The 19,214-nt window shown below is 42.0% G+C and overlaps 1 protein-coding gene across 1 annotated transcript in view; it reads left to right on the top strand.

Moving 5' to 3' along the window:
- LOC145339319 (RNA polymerase II-associated protein 1-like) overlaps window positions 1-19,214 on the top strand; it is a 47,019-nt gene that overhangs the window by 2,250 nt on the left and 25,555 nt on the right. The window contains exons 2-6 of the mRNA XM_080183745.1: window positions 2,160-2,359; window positions 6,146-6,288; window positions 9,647-9,739; window positions 15,996-16,167; window positions 16,612-16,767. Coding sequence (XP_080039871.1) covers window positions 2,179-2,359; window positions 6,146-6,288; window positions 9,647-9,739; window positions 15,996-16,167; window positions 16,612-16,767 — 745 coding nt within the window. The 5' untranslated portion in view covers window positions 2,160-2,178. The remainder of the gene's footprint in view (window positions 1-2,159; window positions 2,360-6,145; window positions 6,289-9,646; window positions 9,740-15,995; window positions 16,168-16,611; window positions 16,768-19,214) is intronic.

Here is a 19,214-nt window from a genome sequence, read left to right as displayed (position 1 = left end):
AGCGGGGCAGGTGCGGTGAGGGAGGGGAGGGGAGCGGGGCGGGTGCGGTGAGGGAGGGGAGCGGGGCGGGTGCGGTGAGGGAGGGGAGGGGAGCGGGGCGGGTGCGGTGGGGGAGGGGAGCGGGGCGGGTGCGGTGAGGGAGGGGAGGGGAGCGGGGCGGGTGCGGTGAGGGAGGGGAGGGGAGCGGGGCGGGTGCGGTGAGGGAGGGGAGGGGAGCGGGGCGGGTGCGGTGAGGGAGGGGAGGGGAGCGGGGCGGGTGCGGTGAGGGAGGGGAGGGGAGCGGGGCGGGTGCGGTGAGGGAGGGGAGGGGAGCGGGGCGGGTGCGGTGAGGGAGGGGAGGGGAGCGGGGCGGGTGCGGTGAGGGGGGGAGGGGAGCGGGGTGGGTGCGGTGAGGGGGGGAAGGGAGGGGTGTGGGGGGGGGAGGGGAGCGGGGAGGGGAGGGGAGTGGAGCGGAGTGTGGGGGAGGGGACCGGGGGTTGAGTGGGGGGTGGGGAGCAGGGGTAGTGGAGGGGGGAGCGGTGGTGGGGGGCAGGAGGAGGGGGGAGCGGTGGTGGGGGGCAGGAGGAGGGGGGAGCGGTGGTGGGGGGGAGGAGGAGGGGGGAGCGGTGGTGGGGGAGGGCATAGCAGACTGTCAGTGGAATGGACAGGTACAGGAGTTTCTGAATAAAATGGATACATCCAGATTGCCATTATCCAGCAACTCTTCAGAATTCCATGAGATAATGAAGAACCATTAGCCTGTTTCTTTAACAGATTCAGCACTGTTGAAAAGAGCAAGCTGATAGCTGTGGCTCATTGCTAGCGCTCTCGACTCAAGTTATGGGTACAGAAATTTGAGCTCATAATCCAGACTGACTCTGCAGTGCAATACTGAAAACGCTACACTGCCCAAGATACCAACTTCAAGATGAGATGTTAAACTCAGGCTCTGCCTTTTCAGTTCATCCTATTTAGAAGAGAAGGAATAGATATTCTGGCAAATACTTATTCCTCAACCAACGTTACTCAAATGGATTATCTGGCCATTGTCACATTGCTGTTTATGGGACTTTGCTGTGAACAAATTTGGCTGCTGTGTTTCCTACATTATTGCTGTGACTGCACCACTTCATTGATTCTAAAGTGCTTTGGGACATCCAGAGGTATTGAAAGGCACTGCAGAAATTGTAGTCTTTATGTTTGGAATACATTTTCCATTTCAGTGGTAAAACCAGTGAGCCATGTAGACTAGAAGGTGTCTGGTCTGTTCCATGGTCTCTGCTGAGCTTTCTGATTTAAGGCTGCTATTGATCTCGGAGTCCCAAGTCATGTACAAAATGGGAAACGAGTCAGGGTTTTTTATTCATCTTCCTGCCCTACTTCAATCATCTGCTGGAAAATGCTTGTGAGTGGATGACAGATCAAGATGGGATAGAGTTTGGCAATGAAACCTCTTGCAGTCAAAAGATGTGCTACCACTCCTGTCTTAGTTCAAAGGTGCCCAGTGGCCTCAGGTCTGCTGTTGCCGATGAACCCGAGTTAAAGTAACTGATAACTTTTCTCTGTGATAAGGTTGGGAAATGGGGTACTTTGGTTAAGCCCCAACTGGAGTATTTTGTCCAATTCCAGGCACTCCACTTTAGGCTGTGGTGATGGTGCAGAGGAGATTCATCAAAATAATACCAGGCCTGAGGGACTTCAGTTATGCAAAGCAATTTGGAAAGACTAGTGGGAGATTTAATGGAAAGATTCAAAATTGATCAGTTCTAATTGAATAGATAGGGAGAACCTTTCCCTTGGTGACAGGGTTGGTAACCAGAGGCCACAGATTTACGATAATTATCGAAAGAACTAGAGGGAACATGCTAATTTTGTTTTATGCAGCAAATTGCTTTGATCTGGAATGCACTTGCCCAAAATGGTACTTGAAGCAAAATTCAGCAGTAACTTTGGAAAGAGAATAGGATATATTCATGAAAAGGAAACGTTTGCAGAGTTACAGTGAAAATGCAGGGTTTGGGGCTAGTTACAAAGCTGTTTCAGTTAATTGGTAAAGACACGATGGGCACCCCTAATCGATGATGATAGCAACTAGGAAAGTGGGTTGAGTAAGATGGTGTTACCTCAGTTATATGCCTTCTAGTGCAGTGAGGCTGACTGTGCCGCTCTCCCATTTACAGCAGGCCATCCAAAACTAAGATGATGTTGGGTAGGCCGAAGCCTGGCGAATCTGAAGACGATCTTCTCCAGTTCCAGCAGCAGTTCCTAGCAGCAGGAACATCTCCAGCTGCCAAGGTGGTAAACAAGAGGAAAGTAGAATTGGAAAATGCAGCTGGAGGCCAGACCAGTGCAGGCTTACGGGACACAGTCACTTTGGAAGGTTTGGATTGAATTTTTGCTATGTATCCTTAGTGTGGTAATCAGATGCTGGATCTGATGTAAGGGGGTTGGGAATGAGCAAGAACTGAACTATGCTTTTTACTGGTAAAAATGCCTGAATACTACAAATACTTAAATTGGTTACTAATTGACGTGGAGAATTATGGGTAAGAATGTAGGTAGGTTGCTCTGTAATCTGCTACACTATTCAGTCAGATCATGTCTGATTAACACTGTAACCTCATTATCTGACTATTTCTCCATATTCCTTGATACTTTAACCCAACAAAGATCTTTCAATATCATGCATATTACATTTTTCAATTGATTTTAATTTGTGTTTGACATCTCAATCTAGAGTCATGGAGATCAACCGCACAGAAAAAGGCCCTTCGGCCCATTGAGATTGCATCAGTCAAGGACAAACCATTCAACTATTCTAACTCCATTTTCCAGCAATTGGCCCATAGCCTTGTCTGCTTTGGTATCACAAATGCACATCTACCTATTTCACAAATGTTCTGAGGGTCTCGGCCTCCACCACCCTTATCTAAAAGATAATTATTTTTCATTTTAAGCTGATTTTGACAAGCTTAGGGACGTGCATTTTATAACCACTAGCGGTTTTGCATATCATTTATAACATTGTGATATAGCATGTGTGCTTTATATTTACTTGCGGACTTTATGTTGCCATTTCTGCCTCCTTAATGCTATTCTTCCCCCACTTTTATTATTTTGCAGCTGACTGACTGAATTTTAACATATAAAATTGCCTTGCAGATTCTTAACTATCTATTGTGAACTCTATTGAAGTCTTTGTGACTATCTGCAAGACAGATGTTGATTAATCTACAGCCACTTGATTTCATTTGCAGAGTTCTGCATCAAATTTGAGACTTGCATAGTCCCCTCAGTATGATTGTGTTAATTCAGATACAATAGATTAAATTCATTTACTGCTTCTGTTCTGAAGAAGAGTCATATTGGATTCGAAACATTGACTTACGGATGTTGCCAGACCTGCTGAGCCTTTCCAGCACTTCCTTTTTTTATTTCAGATTTATATCTGAATGTCACCAGGCCTTGAATTGCAGCTCTGAGGAGAGATTGGATGGGCTGGGTTTGTGTTTTCTTTTGAACAGAGGAGGCTAATGGATGACCTAATTGAGGTGTACAAAATTTATGAGGGGCATAGATAGGGTAGACAACAACGAATTGTTTCCCCTCATGGAGTTGGTAATTACCAGGCAACAAAATTTAAGGTGATTGGTAGAAGGAATAGAGCAAACATGAGGAAAAACCTTCTCACCCAGAGGGTGGTGGGTGCCTAGAATTCACTGCCTAATAACTGAAATGCTCACTAATTTAAAAGGCAGCTGGACCTGCACCTGAAGTTCTGTAATCTGGAAGGCTACTGACCAAATGCTGGAAAGTGGAATTAAAATGACAGCTAGCTTTTTTCCCCTCTTTCTGGGCTGGTGCAGACATAATGGACTGAATGGCCTCTTTCTACACTGACTTTTCCATGGTTCTATTTCCAGCATTTGCTTTTATTTTAGATTAAATTCAATGTTTTGCTCAAACTACCATGAATATTTTTCAATGGAGATCGTAATTAAACTGATCATCAAGTCCTACCTTTCACAGTGATCCTATGCTTGCATTTAATATTGTTGTACATGTGAGAAATGCATTAAGCCTGCCCATAAATCAGTGTGTCAACTTTACAATAATTCCAACATCCACATTTAAATTCTTAATTTATTACCTTTTGATATCTTAACACAAGTGATTATGGTAGAAGTGGACTTTATAGCCCCTTCAAACCTGCTCCGCCATTCAATACAATCATGGCTGATGTTGGGTTTCAACTGGGGAAAAGGCAGGAGAATGGCACTAAGTATGTTTGGAGAATCGGTAGACACAATTTGTCAAATGGTCTCTTTCTGTGATGTAACAATTCTGAGATTCCAAACTCCACTTTACTGCCCAATCCCAAAATCCTTTGATTCCCTGAGAAACCAGAAACCTGTCTATCCCGGTCTTAAATATGAGATATTATTGGATTCCACGTGTTATCAATCCATTCTGTTTAAAAGGGAGGTAATGTTTTCACTGAAAAAAATGATTTGTTAAAAAAGATTAGCATACATTTGAAGGCTCAAATCTTTTAACTCTGACAGAAGCCCTACCTAGTTAACAAACTATGCAAGGCCTTTCTTTAGCATTGCAAATCAGAAAGTACCTGGAACAGACTGTTGAAAGCTTTGGGACTGAGATTGAGACTTTATGTTAGCCTTGTTGTTTGATTAAGTTACCCAATCCCAGAAAATGTTATCTTAGATGCTGAAATGCCAAAGTAGCTGCAGCAGCTTAAAACAGTAGCTTTCCAATATAAGGAAGACACTGCAAATATTGATACCGTCACAGCAACAAAAAAAAGGGTACATTTTCATCCTGGTGCTGAGGCAAAAAACTGGTGAAGTGGATAAAACCCTAAAATTTTTAGTAAAATGTATGTACAAGTTAAATGTGGGGAGGAAGGAAGAATATTCTTACATTGGAGGTGGTAGAGTGAAAGTTCACGAGTTTGGTTCTGAGGATGCGAGACTGAGTAAATTGGACTTGAACTTTCACAGGTTTAAATATTGAGAAACGATCTCATTGCAACGTACAAGATTCTGAAGGGGCTTGACAAGGTAGACAAAGAGGTTGTTTTTCTTCGCTGGGGAATCAAACCATTCTCCTAGGGTTAAGGATTTGGTTATTTAGGACTGAGATGAAGAGAAATTTCCTTACTCAGTGGGTTGTGAAATATAATGCTCCACCCCAGAGGACTGTGTCTTTTTCAACATTGAATTCTCTTTTTCAGGGTATTAAGGGATATGGGAACAGGCAGGAAAGTGGAGTTGAGGCAGGAGATTACTGTGATCCTATTGAATGATGGCGCAGACTCGAAGGATATATAGTCTACTTCTATTTATTGTATTTCTCAGCCTCCCACCTTCCTAAATCATCTTGGCTGTTTCCTGTCTCTCTTCCTTTAAGACCTTCCCAATCTTCCACTGGTACAATTTGTACTCACGTGGTATATAATCCTTAATCGTATGACTTCATAAACTTCTAAATTCAAGGGAATCGTGTTTATAAACTCGCTCTTCACAATTTAAACCTTAGAGCGCTGTTAAGATTCTGGTACATCTGAGCTGCCCTCCTTTCAAAGTTAGTATATCTTTTCCAGGACATAGTGCTCATAACTCCAGATATATGCTAACAAGGATTTTGTGTTGCTATAGCAAAACGTACTCCCTTCTACATATTCTTGCCCTCTTGTCACATAGGCTAATATTGCATTGGGTTTTGATTTTACTTTTGCACCTGATTACACTTTATTGATCTGTGTCCACAAACCCGTTAATCTGTTTGTCCTTCCTCCACTGTTCTTACCTTTTCACCATTTACGAGTATTTAGAAGTTCCCCATTTCATCCAAAATTGATGACCTTTGGACCAAGTCCTACTCTGGACACACAAACACAAAATCTCGGGAGGAGTTTCACTTCAATACTGAGAGAATGCTACACTTTTTGACTGAGATGCTAAATCAAGTCTGTGCTCTCAGGTTGACTAACAGTTTCCATGGCACGATTAGAAGAGCGGGGAAATTCTCCCTCATCTCCCAGCCAATACTCAATCCTCAACCAATGTGACTAAAACAGATAATCTGATCATCACAATGCTTTTTGTGGACACCAGAAGCTAACTGCTTATCTATTTTGTTTCAGCTCTTCCTGACCTTCCTCCATCATTAATGCCAGTTCCATCGAAAAGGTCAAAGACAGGAAAAATTAGATTCCAAGGAGATGATAGTGAGGAGCAGATGGATTTACAGGATAGACACATCACAGCTGTCTTGTCAAAAATTATTGTAAGTTTTTGAATAAATCCAAGGTGTCTCACAACATGGTGCTGAGGTGAAAAATAGTAGGGATTGTGCGTGAAAGGGTTGCAAAGAGCCTGGAAGCCATATTCTCATTGTTGGTTTGCTCTCTGGCCATCAGACCCATCATACACACTTGCTAGTACCTTGTTAAGTGTTTTGTCTCCACTCAATAGGTTGGTGATCCACCCATTGTCACTGGGCTTTGCTTGTCTGCTTTCCATCTGGCTGTGTTCGTAGCACTGCCACCTCTGAGTCAGAAGATTTTCTGTTCAAGTCCCACTCCACAGATTTGAATACAGTCCAGACTAGTATGAGGTGCGATCTTTAAAATGAATGGCTAAACCTTAGGCCCTATCTGTCCGATACAGCGCAGTATAGGCCCTTTGGCCCTTGATGTTGTGCCAACCTGTGAAAACCAATCTAAAGCCCATCTAACCTACACTATTCCAATATCATCCACATATTTATACAATAACCATTTAAATGCCCTTAATGTTGGCGAGTCCACTACTGTTGCTGGCAGGGCATTCCATGCCCTTACTACTCTCTGAGTAAAGAGCTATCTCTGACAGCTGTTCTATGTCTCCTCATGCTAGTCATCACCATCTGAGGAAAAAGGCTCTTGCTATCCATCCTGTCTAATCCTCAGGTGTACATTAAAGGTTTCATGGCACTATTTTGAAGATGTGGAGATGCTGGCATTAGATTGGGGTAAACACAATAAGAAGTCTCTCAACACCAGATTAAAGTTCAACAGGTTTATTTGGTAGCAAAATTCACTAGCTTTTGGAGTGTCTTTGAAGGGCACCTGATGAAGTGGCAGTGCTCTGAAAACAAATAAACTGGTTGGACTTTAACCTGGTATTGTGAGACTTCTTACTATTTTGACGAACAGTGGTTAATTGTACTGGTCAATATTTATTGTTTAACCAATATTGTTTAAACATATTACCTGGTCATTACTACATTGATGTTTGTGGGGTCTTCCTGTGAGCTAATTGGCTGCTGTATTTCCTAAATTATGCCAGTGACTGCACTTTAAAAATAATTTATTGGCTGCAATAGACTTTGAGGCCAGTGGTTGTGAAAGGTGCTATATAATAGCAATTTCTTTCTTTTTTTCACTGGTGTCTTAAATAAGGCCATAATTTTTGAGCCAGCCGTTTTAGAGCACTGAGAGGTGTATACAATAGAATACTAATACTTCCATAACTATTCCTGTTCAATCACTTGGTGCAATTTGATTTGTTTCATATGAAGCAAGAGTAATTGTGAAATTTTGAAAATTGAAATCAGGTGGCTGAGGAACTATCTTGATTGGATTGCTCAGATGTGACACACTTCGCTTTTTGTCCATTACCTGGTGGGGGTCATTTAGTTTGTGTGTGACTGTACAGTTGTCATGATGTTAATTTCTGGGAACTTGTGCCCAAATTGGCTGCTGTGTTTGCTCTATTACACAAAGCTTCATCCTGTGACCTAGTAGTATAGGTCACTGCACTGGTAATCCACAAACCTTGGGCAATTTCAAGTCCCATGCTCAATCCCACCATGGTAGATGGTCAAATTTGAATTCAATAAAAATCATCTTGTGGCAGGTGAAGGTAAGCTGGGGTTCCTTGTGTGGCCTAGTGATATAGATCACTAAATTGGTAAACCACAAACTTAGAACAGTGCTCTGGGGTCCCTAGCTTGAATCCCACCATGGGAGATGTTTTCAATAACAAATAGTTTTACATTACACAAGTAACAGTAAAAGCACTTGAAAAATATTTAACTGCTTGTAAAATGTTGTGGGAAATCCTGAGAAGCATCAAAAGCAACACTTTACCCTTTTGTCTCCCTCTCCACCTCTCCGTCGCCCTCGCCCGAATATGATTCCAGATATCCTTGATTTCCCTTTGGTTCACTGCCATTTCTCAGAGTTTTTTGGCTATGTTTTCATAAGGTTTGGAAAACAAGCTATTTTAAAATGCTAAGTTTTCACAAAGGAAGGTGTATTCATAAGAAATAGGAGCAGGAGTAGGCCATCTAGCCCTTCGAGCCTGCCCCGCCATTCAATAAGATCATGGTTGATCTGAAGTGGATCAGTTCCACTTTCCCACTTTCTCCCCATTACCCTTAATTCCCTTGTCTATCAGAAGTCTATCTACCTGCGACTTAAGTATATTCAACGAGGTAGCCTTCACCACTTCAATGGGCAGTGATTCACCACCCATTGAGTGAAGAAGTTCCTCCTCAACTCTGTTCTAAACTGCTTCCCCCTTATTTTGAGGCTGTGCCCTCTAGTTCTGTTTTCCTTTCTAAGCGGGAAGAATCTTTCTACCTCTACCCTATCTAGCCCCTTCATTATCTTCTAAGTGTCTATAAGGTCCTCCCTCAGCCTTCTAAACTCTAACGAGTACAGACCCAGTATGTTCAATCTCTCTTCATAATCTAACCCCCTCATCTCTGGTATCAGCCTGGTGAACCTTCTCTGTACTCCCTCCAAGGCCAATATATCCTTTCGCAAATAAGGGGACCAAAACTGCCCACAGTACTCCAGTTGCAGCCTCACCAGTGCAGCAAGACCTCCCTGCTTTTATATTCTATCCCCCTGGCTATAAAGGCCAACATTCCATTCGCCTTCTTCGTATTCACATGACCTAAAGGTGGAAAAAGCATTTAAGGCTATAATTAAGGAGGAGGCACTGGCGTAGTACTAATGTCACCAGAGGCCCTGGCTAATGCTCTGGGACATGGGTCCAAATCCCACCACGGCAGCTGGTGGATCTTAAATACAGTTAGTAATCTGGAAGCTGTTCTCAGCGGTAGTGACCTTGAAACCATTATTGAACGTTTATTAATGTTTGAGGGAAGGAAATCTGCCATCCATACCTGGTCCAGCCTACATGTTTAAAATTTATTTATTAACGTCACAAGTAGGCTTGTATTAACAGTGCAATGAAGTTATGTGACTGCAAATCCACAGCAATGTGATTGACTTTTAACTGCCCTCTGAAATGTCCCCTCAAGCCACTCAGTTCATGGACAATTAGAAATGGGCAACAAATACTGGCCGTGCCCACGATGCCCTCATCCCATGAATAGAAAAAAAATCTTGTACAGGTAGATGTCTGATTATTGATTCTCCTGCAGGTGGCAATAATTTATCCTTATTTATCAAAAAGCTCCATTAAATTTCATTGTAACCTTCTTTGCTCTCAGGTGAATGATCTCACTTTCTCTGGATTCTCCACAGAATGCAGAGTCCTCATTAGAAGATGCTTTGTAGAAAACTTCAAAAGATAGAGCACAGAATTCAGCATTTTACTGATTCCTTTGTTTGCTCTTTTCCTTTCAGGAGAGAGACACAAGAGCGACTCCGATATTCCTTCCTGCATCAACAGGGCTAGCCTTCCCAAAAGTCTTTCACAGGTCGGAGGTGCAAAGTGAGGTAATTGCTTTTCAAATAATATTGTATTTTCTTAGCATTGTTTGAAAGTAGGGACTTAAAGCCTCCTGTTCTTCGCTCAGTGCCAGCTGCCAAATGGTTCTAAGATGCATTCCTGGTCTGCATGTTACAAAAAGGCTATACTAGTACAGGAAAGTTGCAGCATTGACTAGAATGATACTAAACAGAATTTACACCCATCAGGATAGATTGAACAGGCTGGGGCTCTTTCCCTTAGAAAATCAAAGACCCCGGCTTTTTGATGGATGCCCTTAGGATTATGTACGGATTGGATAAAGTAAACATAGAGAAACCTATGGGATACAAAAAATAGGTGGCATGAATATAAAACAGTTATCAATAATCCAGTTGGGAATTGAAGAGACACTACTTTATCCAGAGAGTAGTTAATGGAATTTGCTACTACATAGTGTAGTTGAGGTGCGCAGCATAGATACATAAAAAAGCAAGCTAGATAGGTACCTAAAGGATATGGTTCCACATATCCATAAAGTAACAGAATGTTCTGCTGATAGGGTTAAATGATGAGGGCTGAGGTAAACTGATATGTAGCATATACACTGGCATCTGTCATTTGTGTAGACTTACCAGTTCCAGTATTGTGAATTATATGTAATTCCATTGGAGTTACCAGAAACAGAGAATGCAAATGTTACATCGGTGCTCCAAAAAAATTTAAAGATGAGACCAGCAACTCTAGCCCAGTAATTTTAATCCTGATGGTGGGGAAACTTTTAGAAATGATCATTTTGGACATAATTAGTGGTCATTTGGCAAATATGGATTAATTTAAAAAAGTCAATTTGGAGTTGTTAAAGGCAAATTGTATTTTAACTAACTTCCTTGAGTGTTGTTGAAGCAACAGAAAGGATTGGTTGGGGTAATGCCGTTGATGGATTTCCAAAAGATTTTTGATAAAGTGCTGCCCAACAGACTTGTGAGCAAAGTTAAAGCTCATGTAACAAAAGGGACAGTGACAATGTGCATACAAAATTGGTTGAGTGACAGGAAATGAGTAGTGATTAGTTATTTTTCAGAGTAGAGAATGGTTTGTAGTGGAGTTCTCCAGCAGGACCCTGCTCTTTCTGATATGTATTACCGATTGGTGTACAAGACATAATTTCAAAAATTGTGGATGGTATGAAACTTTGCAAGTATTGTAAGCAATGAGGGGGAAGAGTGCATAACTTCAAAAGGACGTGAGCAGTTTGGTGAAATAGGGAAACAAGTGACAGATTAAATTTTAATGCTGAGAAGTGTGAAGTGATTGATTTTTGATGGGAAGAACGCAGAGACTATATAAAAAATAAAAGATACAATTCTACAGAGGTTACAAGAGCAGGGGGATCTGTGCATAAAACCTTGGTTAAGAGACCAGTTAATAAAGCAAGGAAGATAATTTAAACATATCTAAAACACTGATTTGGCCCTAAATGAAGTATCATGTTCAGTTCTGTGAGAAGGATGTCATGGCATTTCAGAGGGTAGAGAGAGTCTTGAATAGTTCCAGAAATAAGGAACTTCAGTTACCTAGAAACATTGGAAAAGTTGGGACTGCTTTCCTCAGAGAAGAGAAGTTTGAGAGGCGATTTAGTCGAGGCATTCAGAAATAATGAGGGGTCTGGACCGAGTGGATACGAAGAAATTGTTCCCATTAGTGGAAGGTTTGAGAACAAAGGGCTTAGATTTAAGGTAATTAGTAAGAGAAACAATGGCAAAATGAAGAAAAAGCTTTCATGCAAAAAGTGGTTTTGGATCTGGAATGTGTTGAATGAGAGTGTGTTGGAGACAGGTTCAATCGAGGCATTCAGAAGGGAATTAGATTATTATCTGGAAAGAAAAAGAAAAGCAGGGCTACTAGGTGAAAGGCGCTTGGTGAATTATTCCTTCAGGAGGCTAGCGCACACCACAGGCTGAATAGCATCCTGTTCTGTAACCATTCTATGATATCGTGGGACCGGGTGCTTCACTGGCTTTTCACTCCTAGACTGACACAATGAAAGTTGATGCCGGCTGGCTATGAGTCTTGCATAAAATGGGTTTTGACAATCTTGGATTCTTTGTCAACCTGGGACCACAACTCAAAATCACCACCAATTTGGCAATGTAGTCCCCACCATTCAGAACAGACTTATCATGGGCAGCAATTTATACTTGTGGGCAAAACAGTTAACCAATTAAACTAAACCAATGAACTGAGGCACAGTGGCAGCTGTTTGTATTGGGCTAATGATTCTAACCATTCACCATGTTCATACAGTTCATTACAAATGCATGTAAAGCACATACATAAAGAAGGATAACTTTGGATAGTTCAAAGAGTTCTTTGTGCCTTGTTAACGTATTACTAAATGTTCACTGGAAAATGTGTAATTGTAAGATGGAGCGGAGGTATTCCACAAAGTAGTTGCTCAGTCTGTTTTTGCTTTTCCCAATGTAGACAGGGCTGCATTATGAGTAGTGAATACAGCAGACTAAATTGAAAGAAGTGCCAGTAAATCATCGTTTCACCTGGAAGGAGTATTTGGGCCTTGGACTCCAAGAGGAAAGGGAGTGAAATGGATCACATGGGAAGGTGCTGTGGGAAGGGGATGAGATGTTGGGGTCAATAGAGAGATGGACCAAGGTGTCAAAAAAGGAATGCTCTCTTCAAAATTCTGAGGGGAAGGGGAGGGGAACTTCTGTTAGAGGGTGGCATTACACTTGGCTGAAGGAAATGGCAGAGGATGATCCTTTTAAATGTGAAGGCTGGTAGGGTGGAAAATGAGAAGAGAACTCCATTGTGGTTCTGGGAGGGAGGAAACATAGAAACATTGGAGTGTGAGGAGGCCATTTGGCCCTTTGAACCTTTTCCGCTATTCATTATGATCATGGCTGATCGTCTAACTCAATAGCCTAATCCTGCTATTTCCCCATCACTTTGATCTCATTCACCCTAAGTGCTATATCCAGCTGCCTTTTGAAAACATTCAATGTTTCGGCATCAACTACTTTCTATGGTAATGAATTCCACAGGCTCACCATTCTTTGGGTGAAGAAATGTCTTCTCACCTCAGTCCTAAATGGTCTATCCTGAATCCTCAAACTGTGACCCCTGGTTCTGGACTCCCCAACGTTGGGAGTATCCTCTCTGCATCTACCCTGTCTAGTCCAGTTAGAATTTTATAAGTCTCTATGAGATTCCCCCCCTCATTCATTTGAACTCCAGCGAAAACGATTCTAACCCAGTCAATCTCTCCTCATGCATTAGTCCTGCCATCCCCAGAATCAGCCTAGTAAACCTTTGCTGCACTCCCTCGAGAGCAAGAATAACTTTCCTCAGAAAAGGAGATCAAAACTGCGCACAATGCTCTAGGTGTGGCCTCACCAAGGCCCTGTACAATTGCAACAACACATCCCTGCTCCTGTCGCAAGCCCTCTCGCAATGAAGGCCAACATGCCATTTACCACCTTTACCACCTGCTGCACCTGCATCCTTACCTTCAGTGACTGTGCACAAAGACACTTGAGGTTCCGCTGCACACTCCCATCTCCCAATTTACAGCCTTCTTGTTTTTGCTTTCAATGTGAATAACCTCACATTTATTTCAATTGTACCTCATCTACCGTTGGTTAGCCCAGTCACCTAACCTGTCCAGATCATTCTGAAAGATCTCTGCATTCTTGCCACATTCCACCTCCCGTCCAACTTGGTATCATTTGCAAACTTTGAGATGTTACATTTTGTTCCCTCATCCAAATCATTAATATATATTGTGAATAGCTGGGGTCCCAGCACCGATACCTGTAGCACCCCATTAGTTACTGCCTGTCAATTTGAAAAGCACCTATTAATTCCTACTCCTTGTTTCCTCTCTGCCAAGCAGTTTTCTATCCATCTCAATACACTTCCCCCAACCCCATGTACTTTAATCTTGCATGATAATCTCTTGTGCGGAACTTTGTCAAATGCTTTCTGAAAGTCCAAATATACCACATCGACAGGTTCCCCTTTGTCAACTCTATTAGTTACATCGTCAAAGAATTCCAACAGATGTGTCAAGCATGATTCCCCTTCATAAATCCATGCTGACTCTATCTGATCCTACCACTGCTTTTTAAATGCTGTGCTATAAAGTCCTTGATAGTGGATTTGAGAATTTTCCCCACTATCGATGTTAAGCTTACTCGTTTATAATTCTCTGATTTCTCTCTAACTCCCTTTTTGAATTGAGTGATTGCAGGGACTGTTCCAGAGTCTGTAGAATCCTGGAAGATGGCCACCAATGCAGCCCCTATTTCTAGAACCATTTCCTTAAGTACTCTAGGATGTAGATTATCAAGCCCTGGGGATTTATCTGCCTTCAATCCCATCAATTTTCCCAATATTGATCTCCTTCAGTTCTTTCCTTTCACCAGTTTTCTTTATTAAGATTCAGCACCCTAGTCTCCAAATCAATTATTTCATTGTCCACCTTAAAAAATTCTATCATGTTATGGTCGCTCATCCCCAAGGAGTCTCGTACAACTAGATTGGCAATGATTTTCTTCTCATTGCACAGTACTCAGTCTAAGATGGCCTGCTCTCTAGTTTGTTCCTACGCATATTGATCAAGAAAACTATCCAGTATACACTCCAGGAATTCCTCCTCTACGGCATTGTGGCTAATTTGATTTGCCCAATCTATGTGCGGATTAAAATCACCCATGATCAGTGATATTCCCTTATCACATGCATCTCTCATTTCGTGTTTAATGCCATTCCCAACATTACCACTGCAGTTTGGGGGTCTACTTATGACACCCACTGATGTTTTTTGTCCTTTGGTATTTCTCAACTCCACCCATACAGACTCCACTTTGTTGGAACTAATATCCTTTCTCACTTGTGTTAATTTCCTCTTTAACCAGCAGCTTTCCCTTTATGCTTGTCCTTCCTAAATATTGAATACCCTGGGATATTCAATTCCCATCCCTGGTCACCCTGCAGCCATGTCTCCGTAATCCCAATTAAATCGTACCTGTTTAAATCTATCTGCATGATTAGTTTATCCACTTTATAGTCCTGTTTGAACTTTGTTCTTGATTTCTCTGCTTATCACTTTTCTTATTCCCTTTTCTACCTTTTTTTTTCCTTGCTCCCTCCTCCTCTGACTCCTTACATAGGTTCCTGTCCCCCTGGCATATTAGTTTAAACCCTCCCCAACCGTCCTAGCAAACAGTCCCCCGAGGCTAGCAGTCCCAGTCCTGAGGGGATGAGGACCTGTATGAGAATCGGGCCAGATACAGTGAGGGCTCTTTCAACAACAGTGCAGGGAATCCTTGGCTGCAGAAAAGCAAAAGTTGGTGGAAGATAGCATTGTGTGAAGATCGTCCATTCTCTTCCAATCTACATTGATGATTCTCCTGATGCCCTAAGTCATTTCAAGAATTTTGTTTCCTGGCCCCTCTTCACAATGAAAGTCCATTCCCTCTACAGCTCCATCCCTTGCCAGGCTGATCTGAGGGCCCTCTACTTATTCTTGCTATGGAGGCTCAGAAGTCCCCATCCACCACCAACTTCCTTTACCTGACTGAACTTGTTCTCTCGTTGAATGATTTCTCCTTTAACTTGTTTCACTTCTCCAAATAAATGGAGTCACTATCAGTACTTGCATGGGGCCTAGTTATGCCTGCCTTTGTGAAATATGCCTTATTCCATTCCTACTCAGGCCCTCCCCAAATTCTTTTTTCCTCATAGAAAAAAATAGTTGGCTGTAAGGTACTTTGGCACATCTGGATCTTTTTTGCTTGCAACCAACAAGACAATTTGCATTGTCTGTTGTCACCTTGTACTACTTTGCAATTCCAATGAATGACTAGCAATTCTGTCCTCCATATCTCTTGCTGGATAATTCGTAATGTTTATGGCCATAATGTTTGGACTTGGCATTGGTTAGGAAGTGGAAAATCAACATAATTTGAGACTGAGAACCCTGCTGTCTTTAGTAAGGAATATGGGTCCAAAATTGTCACATTTAGGATTAATATGTGGTAGCTCTTGCTCACACACACAATTGTGTATGAATGTGTTCCCAGATAGAAAAGTGGAGATGAAACCTCAGAATCATTTAATAAATTATTACAATTTAAGATTAATCTGGTTGGATGAACCAAAATGAGTCCCTTCTCACTTGTAATTACCCTACAATCATGTGAGTTATCCATTTTGCATGAATTCCTGACTCGCTTGTTTTGTATTTTTCTTCTGTTGCAATAGGTGAAGCTGGTTTCAGGAAAGAAAAGTATCTTTGCCCAGAAACTTGCTGCAAAGAAGGCAGCTGAAGCAAGTCAGGCAGTGCCCACTGTCAGCCCCTCGACCGGGGTCACAGGAGAGCAAAGGTCAACACCATCTCCAGTTACTGAGATATTGGAAAAGGGGCACTCACCAGGTGATTTCATGGGAAAAGCTTTTGTTACAACAGGAATGTTGAGGGATCGAATCCTCCAGCAGGAACAGCCGGAGAGTCTTGGCTGTTCCTGGATTAAATTCTGCCACGGTAACAACAGACTCCTGTGAAAATTCTGTAATGCGCTGCTTGCCAGCATGACTGCTTCAAGAATATCTTGAGCTGGATTAACAGAAACGAAGAGGGAGCAAAACCTCTTATTGTTGTGGGGCCAGTATTGAATTGGAAATGTGCACATTAGCTTGGTGAGCATTTCTCTTGTCTTAAAATGCAGATCAGTCTCAATCTCGTTGAATGGTGGAACAGATTGAGGGGCTGGCTGACTTACTCCTATTATGCTCTGATATTAGAGTTTTAACTATCAGTGTTAATTGAGAAAGTATTTTGTTTGTGTGGGTTATGTTTTTAAACCTTTAATTATCACAGGCACAGATGATGGGAGACAGGTACCTGGAGAAAGGCTGGGTGGGGAAATAAGCCCTCAAGAAGCACAGAAGATTCATGAAGAGAATGTAGCCAGATTGCAGGCCATGTCTAAAAAGGAAATTGAGGAGGAACGCAATAATCTTTTGACCCGGTTAGGTGAGTAAACGTATCTTTGCTGCCTGCATTAAACTGTGGCTTTCCTAATTCCAATTTCATCCTTCAGCTTTCACTTTTTCTCCTGAAGTCATGGACTGTACAGGTGCTGTCAGCCTGATAATCTGGCTATTCAACTATTCTATCTGGCATGGATCACTGAACAGTTGTCAAAAGCAGGACATCTTAGCTGATAGATTTTCCCAGTGCCTCTACCCCAGGAGTTCCCTTGGACGATTGCTGCGTCCTAAGTGCTGCTCCTACCACTAGCAAACTAAGATTTGTGTGTCTTGGCCAATATTCATACCAACATCACCAAGAACAATTGTATGGACATTATCACAATGCTGCTTGGGATCTTGCTGTACACAAGCCATGTTCCCTATATTTGTTGACTACAATTCAAAAGTACTTGAAGCAAAGAATGTGAATCCTAGAAATTTGAAATAAAAACAAAATGTTGGAAAAAATTCAGCAGGTTGGCAGCATCTATGAAGATCTGCGAAAGAGAGTTTAAGGGCGGGAATTTTCTCCTCTTCCACGCACTGTTTTGTGGTGGCAGGAGCTGGCATGCTGCTGGCTGGCAGTGGGATCTTATGGTCCTGCTGTTGTAAACAGGTCACCTGTTGAATGCACCCCTAGCTGCTGGAAAACCTGCAGCAAAGGTGCACCATTGGCAGGACTGTAAGGTCCCACCGGAGTGTACGGCAGCAATATTTTGGTGCGTGTTTTGAATCTATAATGTGACTCTTCTTTGGAATGCTGACATTCTGAAAAAGAATAATTTTGGACTTGAAATGTTAATGCTGTTTCTCCGCATAGATAATGGAATGAGTTGTTCCAGCACTTTCTGTTTTTACTTCAGAAGCATTTCATTAGCAGTAGAATGGGATGCTCAGAGGTCACAAAAGGCATTTCCATAAATGCAAGTCTGTCTTTCCTCTGTTGGCTCTGAGTTCAATTGTGTTCAATCACAACCTTGGCGAAGGTAAGCTAAATAAGCATGGGAGGAATCAAACCTGAGGCACTTTAGTGATGTCTTATCACATGAAAGGCTTTGAACATCTCGTGATCACTGTGTTAGGAAGTCTCACAAATAGGAGTGAAAATAAATGGTGACTTAATCTGTTTGTGATGGGGGTGCTAGTAGAAAGACGAGCCAAAACATCAGGAGAGCTCTTGGAACAGTGCCATGGTATCATCTAATCAAGCAGAAACTTGGCTTAACAGCTACTAGAGTTTCAACCTGGATTGTACATACAACACAAGGCGTAGGTTTTATATGTACCACTTCTGAGCCAGAGGTGAATGTGCCATTTATTGAGTCAGACTGGCATATGTAGCTTGGGTGAAAGCAAAAGAAATTTATTTAACACCTTTCAAAACTTTGCAATTTCCAAATCACTTTGCAGCTAATGGAGCACTTTAGAATTAAAAGCAGAAAGTGTGAGAAATACTTAGCCAGAAAGAGGTAACATCTTTGGAGCAAGAAACAAGCCTATCATCAGAACTGTACTTTGTGATTATTATTGTAATGTATGCAACACAACAGCCAATTTGTGCACAGCAAGCTCCCACAAACAACACTGAGATGATGATGAGGTCACCTATTTTTAGTTGTGGTTTGAGGGGTAAATATTGGCTAGGACACCAGGGAGAACCTGCTTCCTCTACTTCAAATAGTGCAATGGGATCTTTTACATCCATTTTACAGGACAGGTAGGATGTTAATTTGTGGTCTCGACAAAAAAAGACGCATTCCAATCCATGCAGCATTCTCTTAGCACTGTACCAGATTGCCAGCCTAGATTCATTATTCAAGCTGAGTGGGGCTTGAACTCGATCCTCTGACTCCGAGGCGAGGGAGCTATTGCTAAGCAAATACTGACAACTATGCTATTTGCCACAACAAGCAACTGATTGTGGAAGCCCATCCTATTTGTTCAATAAGCTGGAAATAGTGACAGTTGATTGTACTTTGCTGCCTTTAAAATATTATTATATTTGATCCTTGGAATTTGGCTGAATGTGATTTTACTAGCTTTGGTTGCCCTTCAAAGCAAGATAGTGCATTTAATATGGCTCGGATACCTCGGGGCGAAGGGTTGAAGTCATGAGCTAGGGTCATTGTGAACAGCTAGGAAATTTCTTTGAAAACTGACTATTGTGCCAGGCTCTTGGGAGAGGCTGTTAGATGGTTTAAGCTAACTGTTAAATGATGAGGCATTTGCTGTGCTTGAGGGTTGAAAGTGTCAGTTTACACTATGTCATTTCAGTGTGTTTGCCATCTTGTCTTTATTGAATTTGGTGGGCCTTGCTCCATTAACTGCAGTGACTGTCTTCGAATTCTGTACATTTTGGCAACACTGAAATTGTTACTTGTTTTCTAACAGACACCAGCACATCTTCTGTCATTACACATTAATACTATATTTCATTAGTTGACATAT

The sequence above is a fragment of the Carcharhinus amblyrhynchos genome, unplaced genomic scaffold, assembly GCF_965287045.1.
Source record: "Carcharhinus amblyrhynchos unplaced genomic scaffold, sCarAmb.v2.hapA scaffold_401, whole genome shotgun sequence".
NCBI lineage: Eukaryota > Metazoa > Chordata > Chondrichthyes > Carcharhiniformes > Carcharhinidae > Carcharhinus > Carcharhinus amblyrhynchos.
The sequence above is the reverse complement of the archived record's forward strand: the minus strand, read 5'-3'. Positions and strand labels throughout refer to the sequence as shown.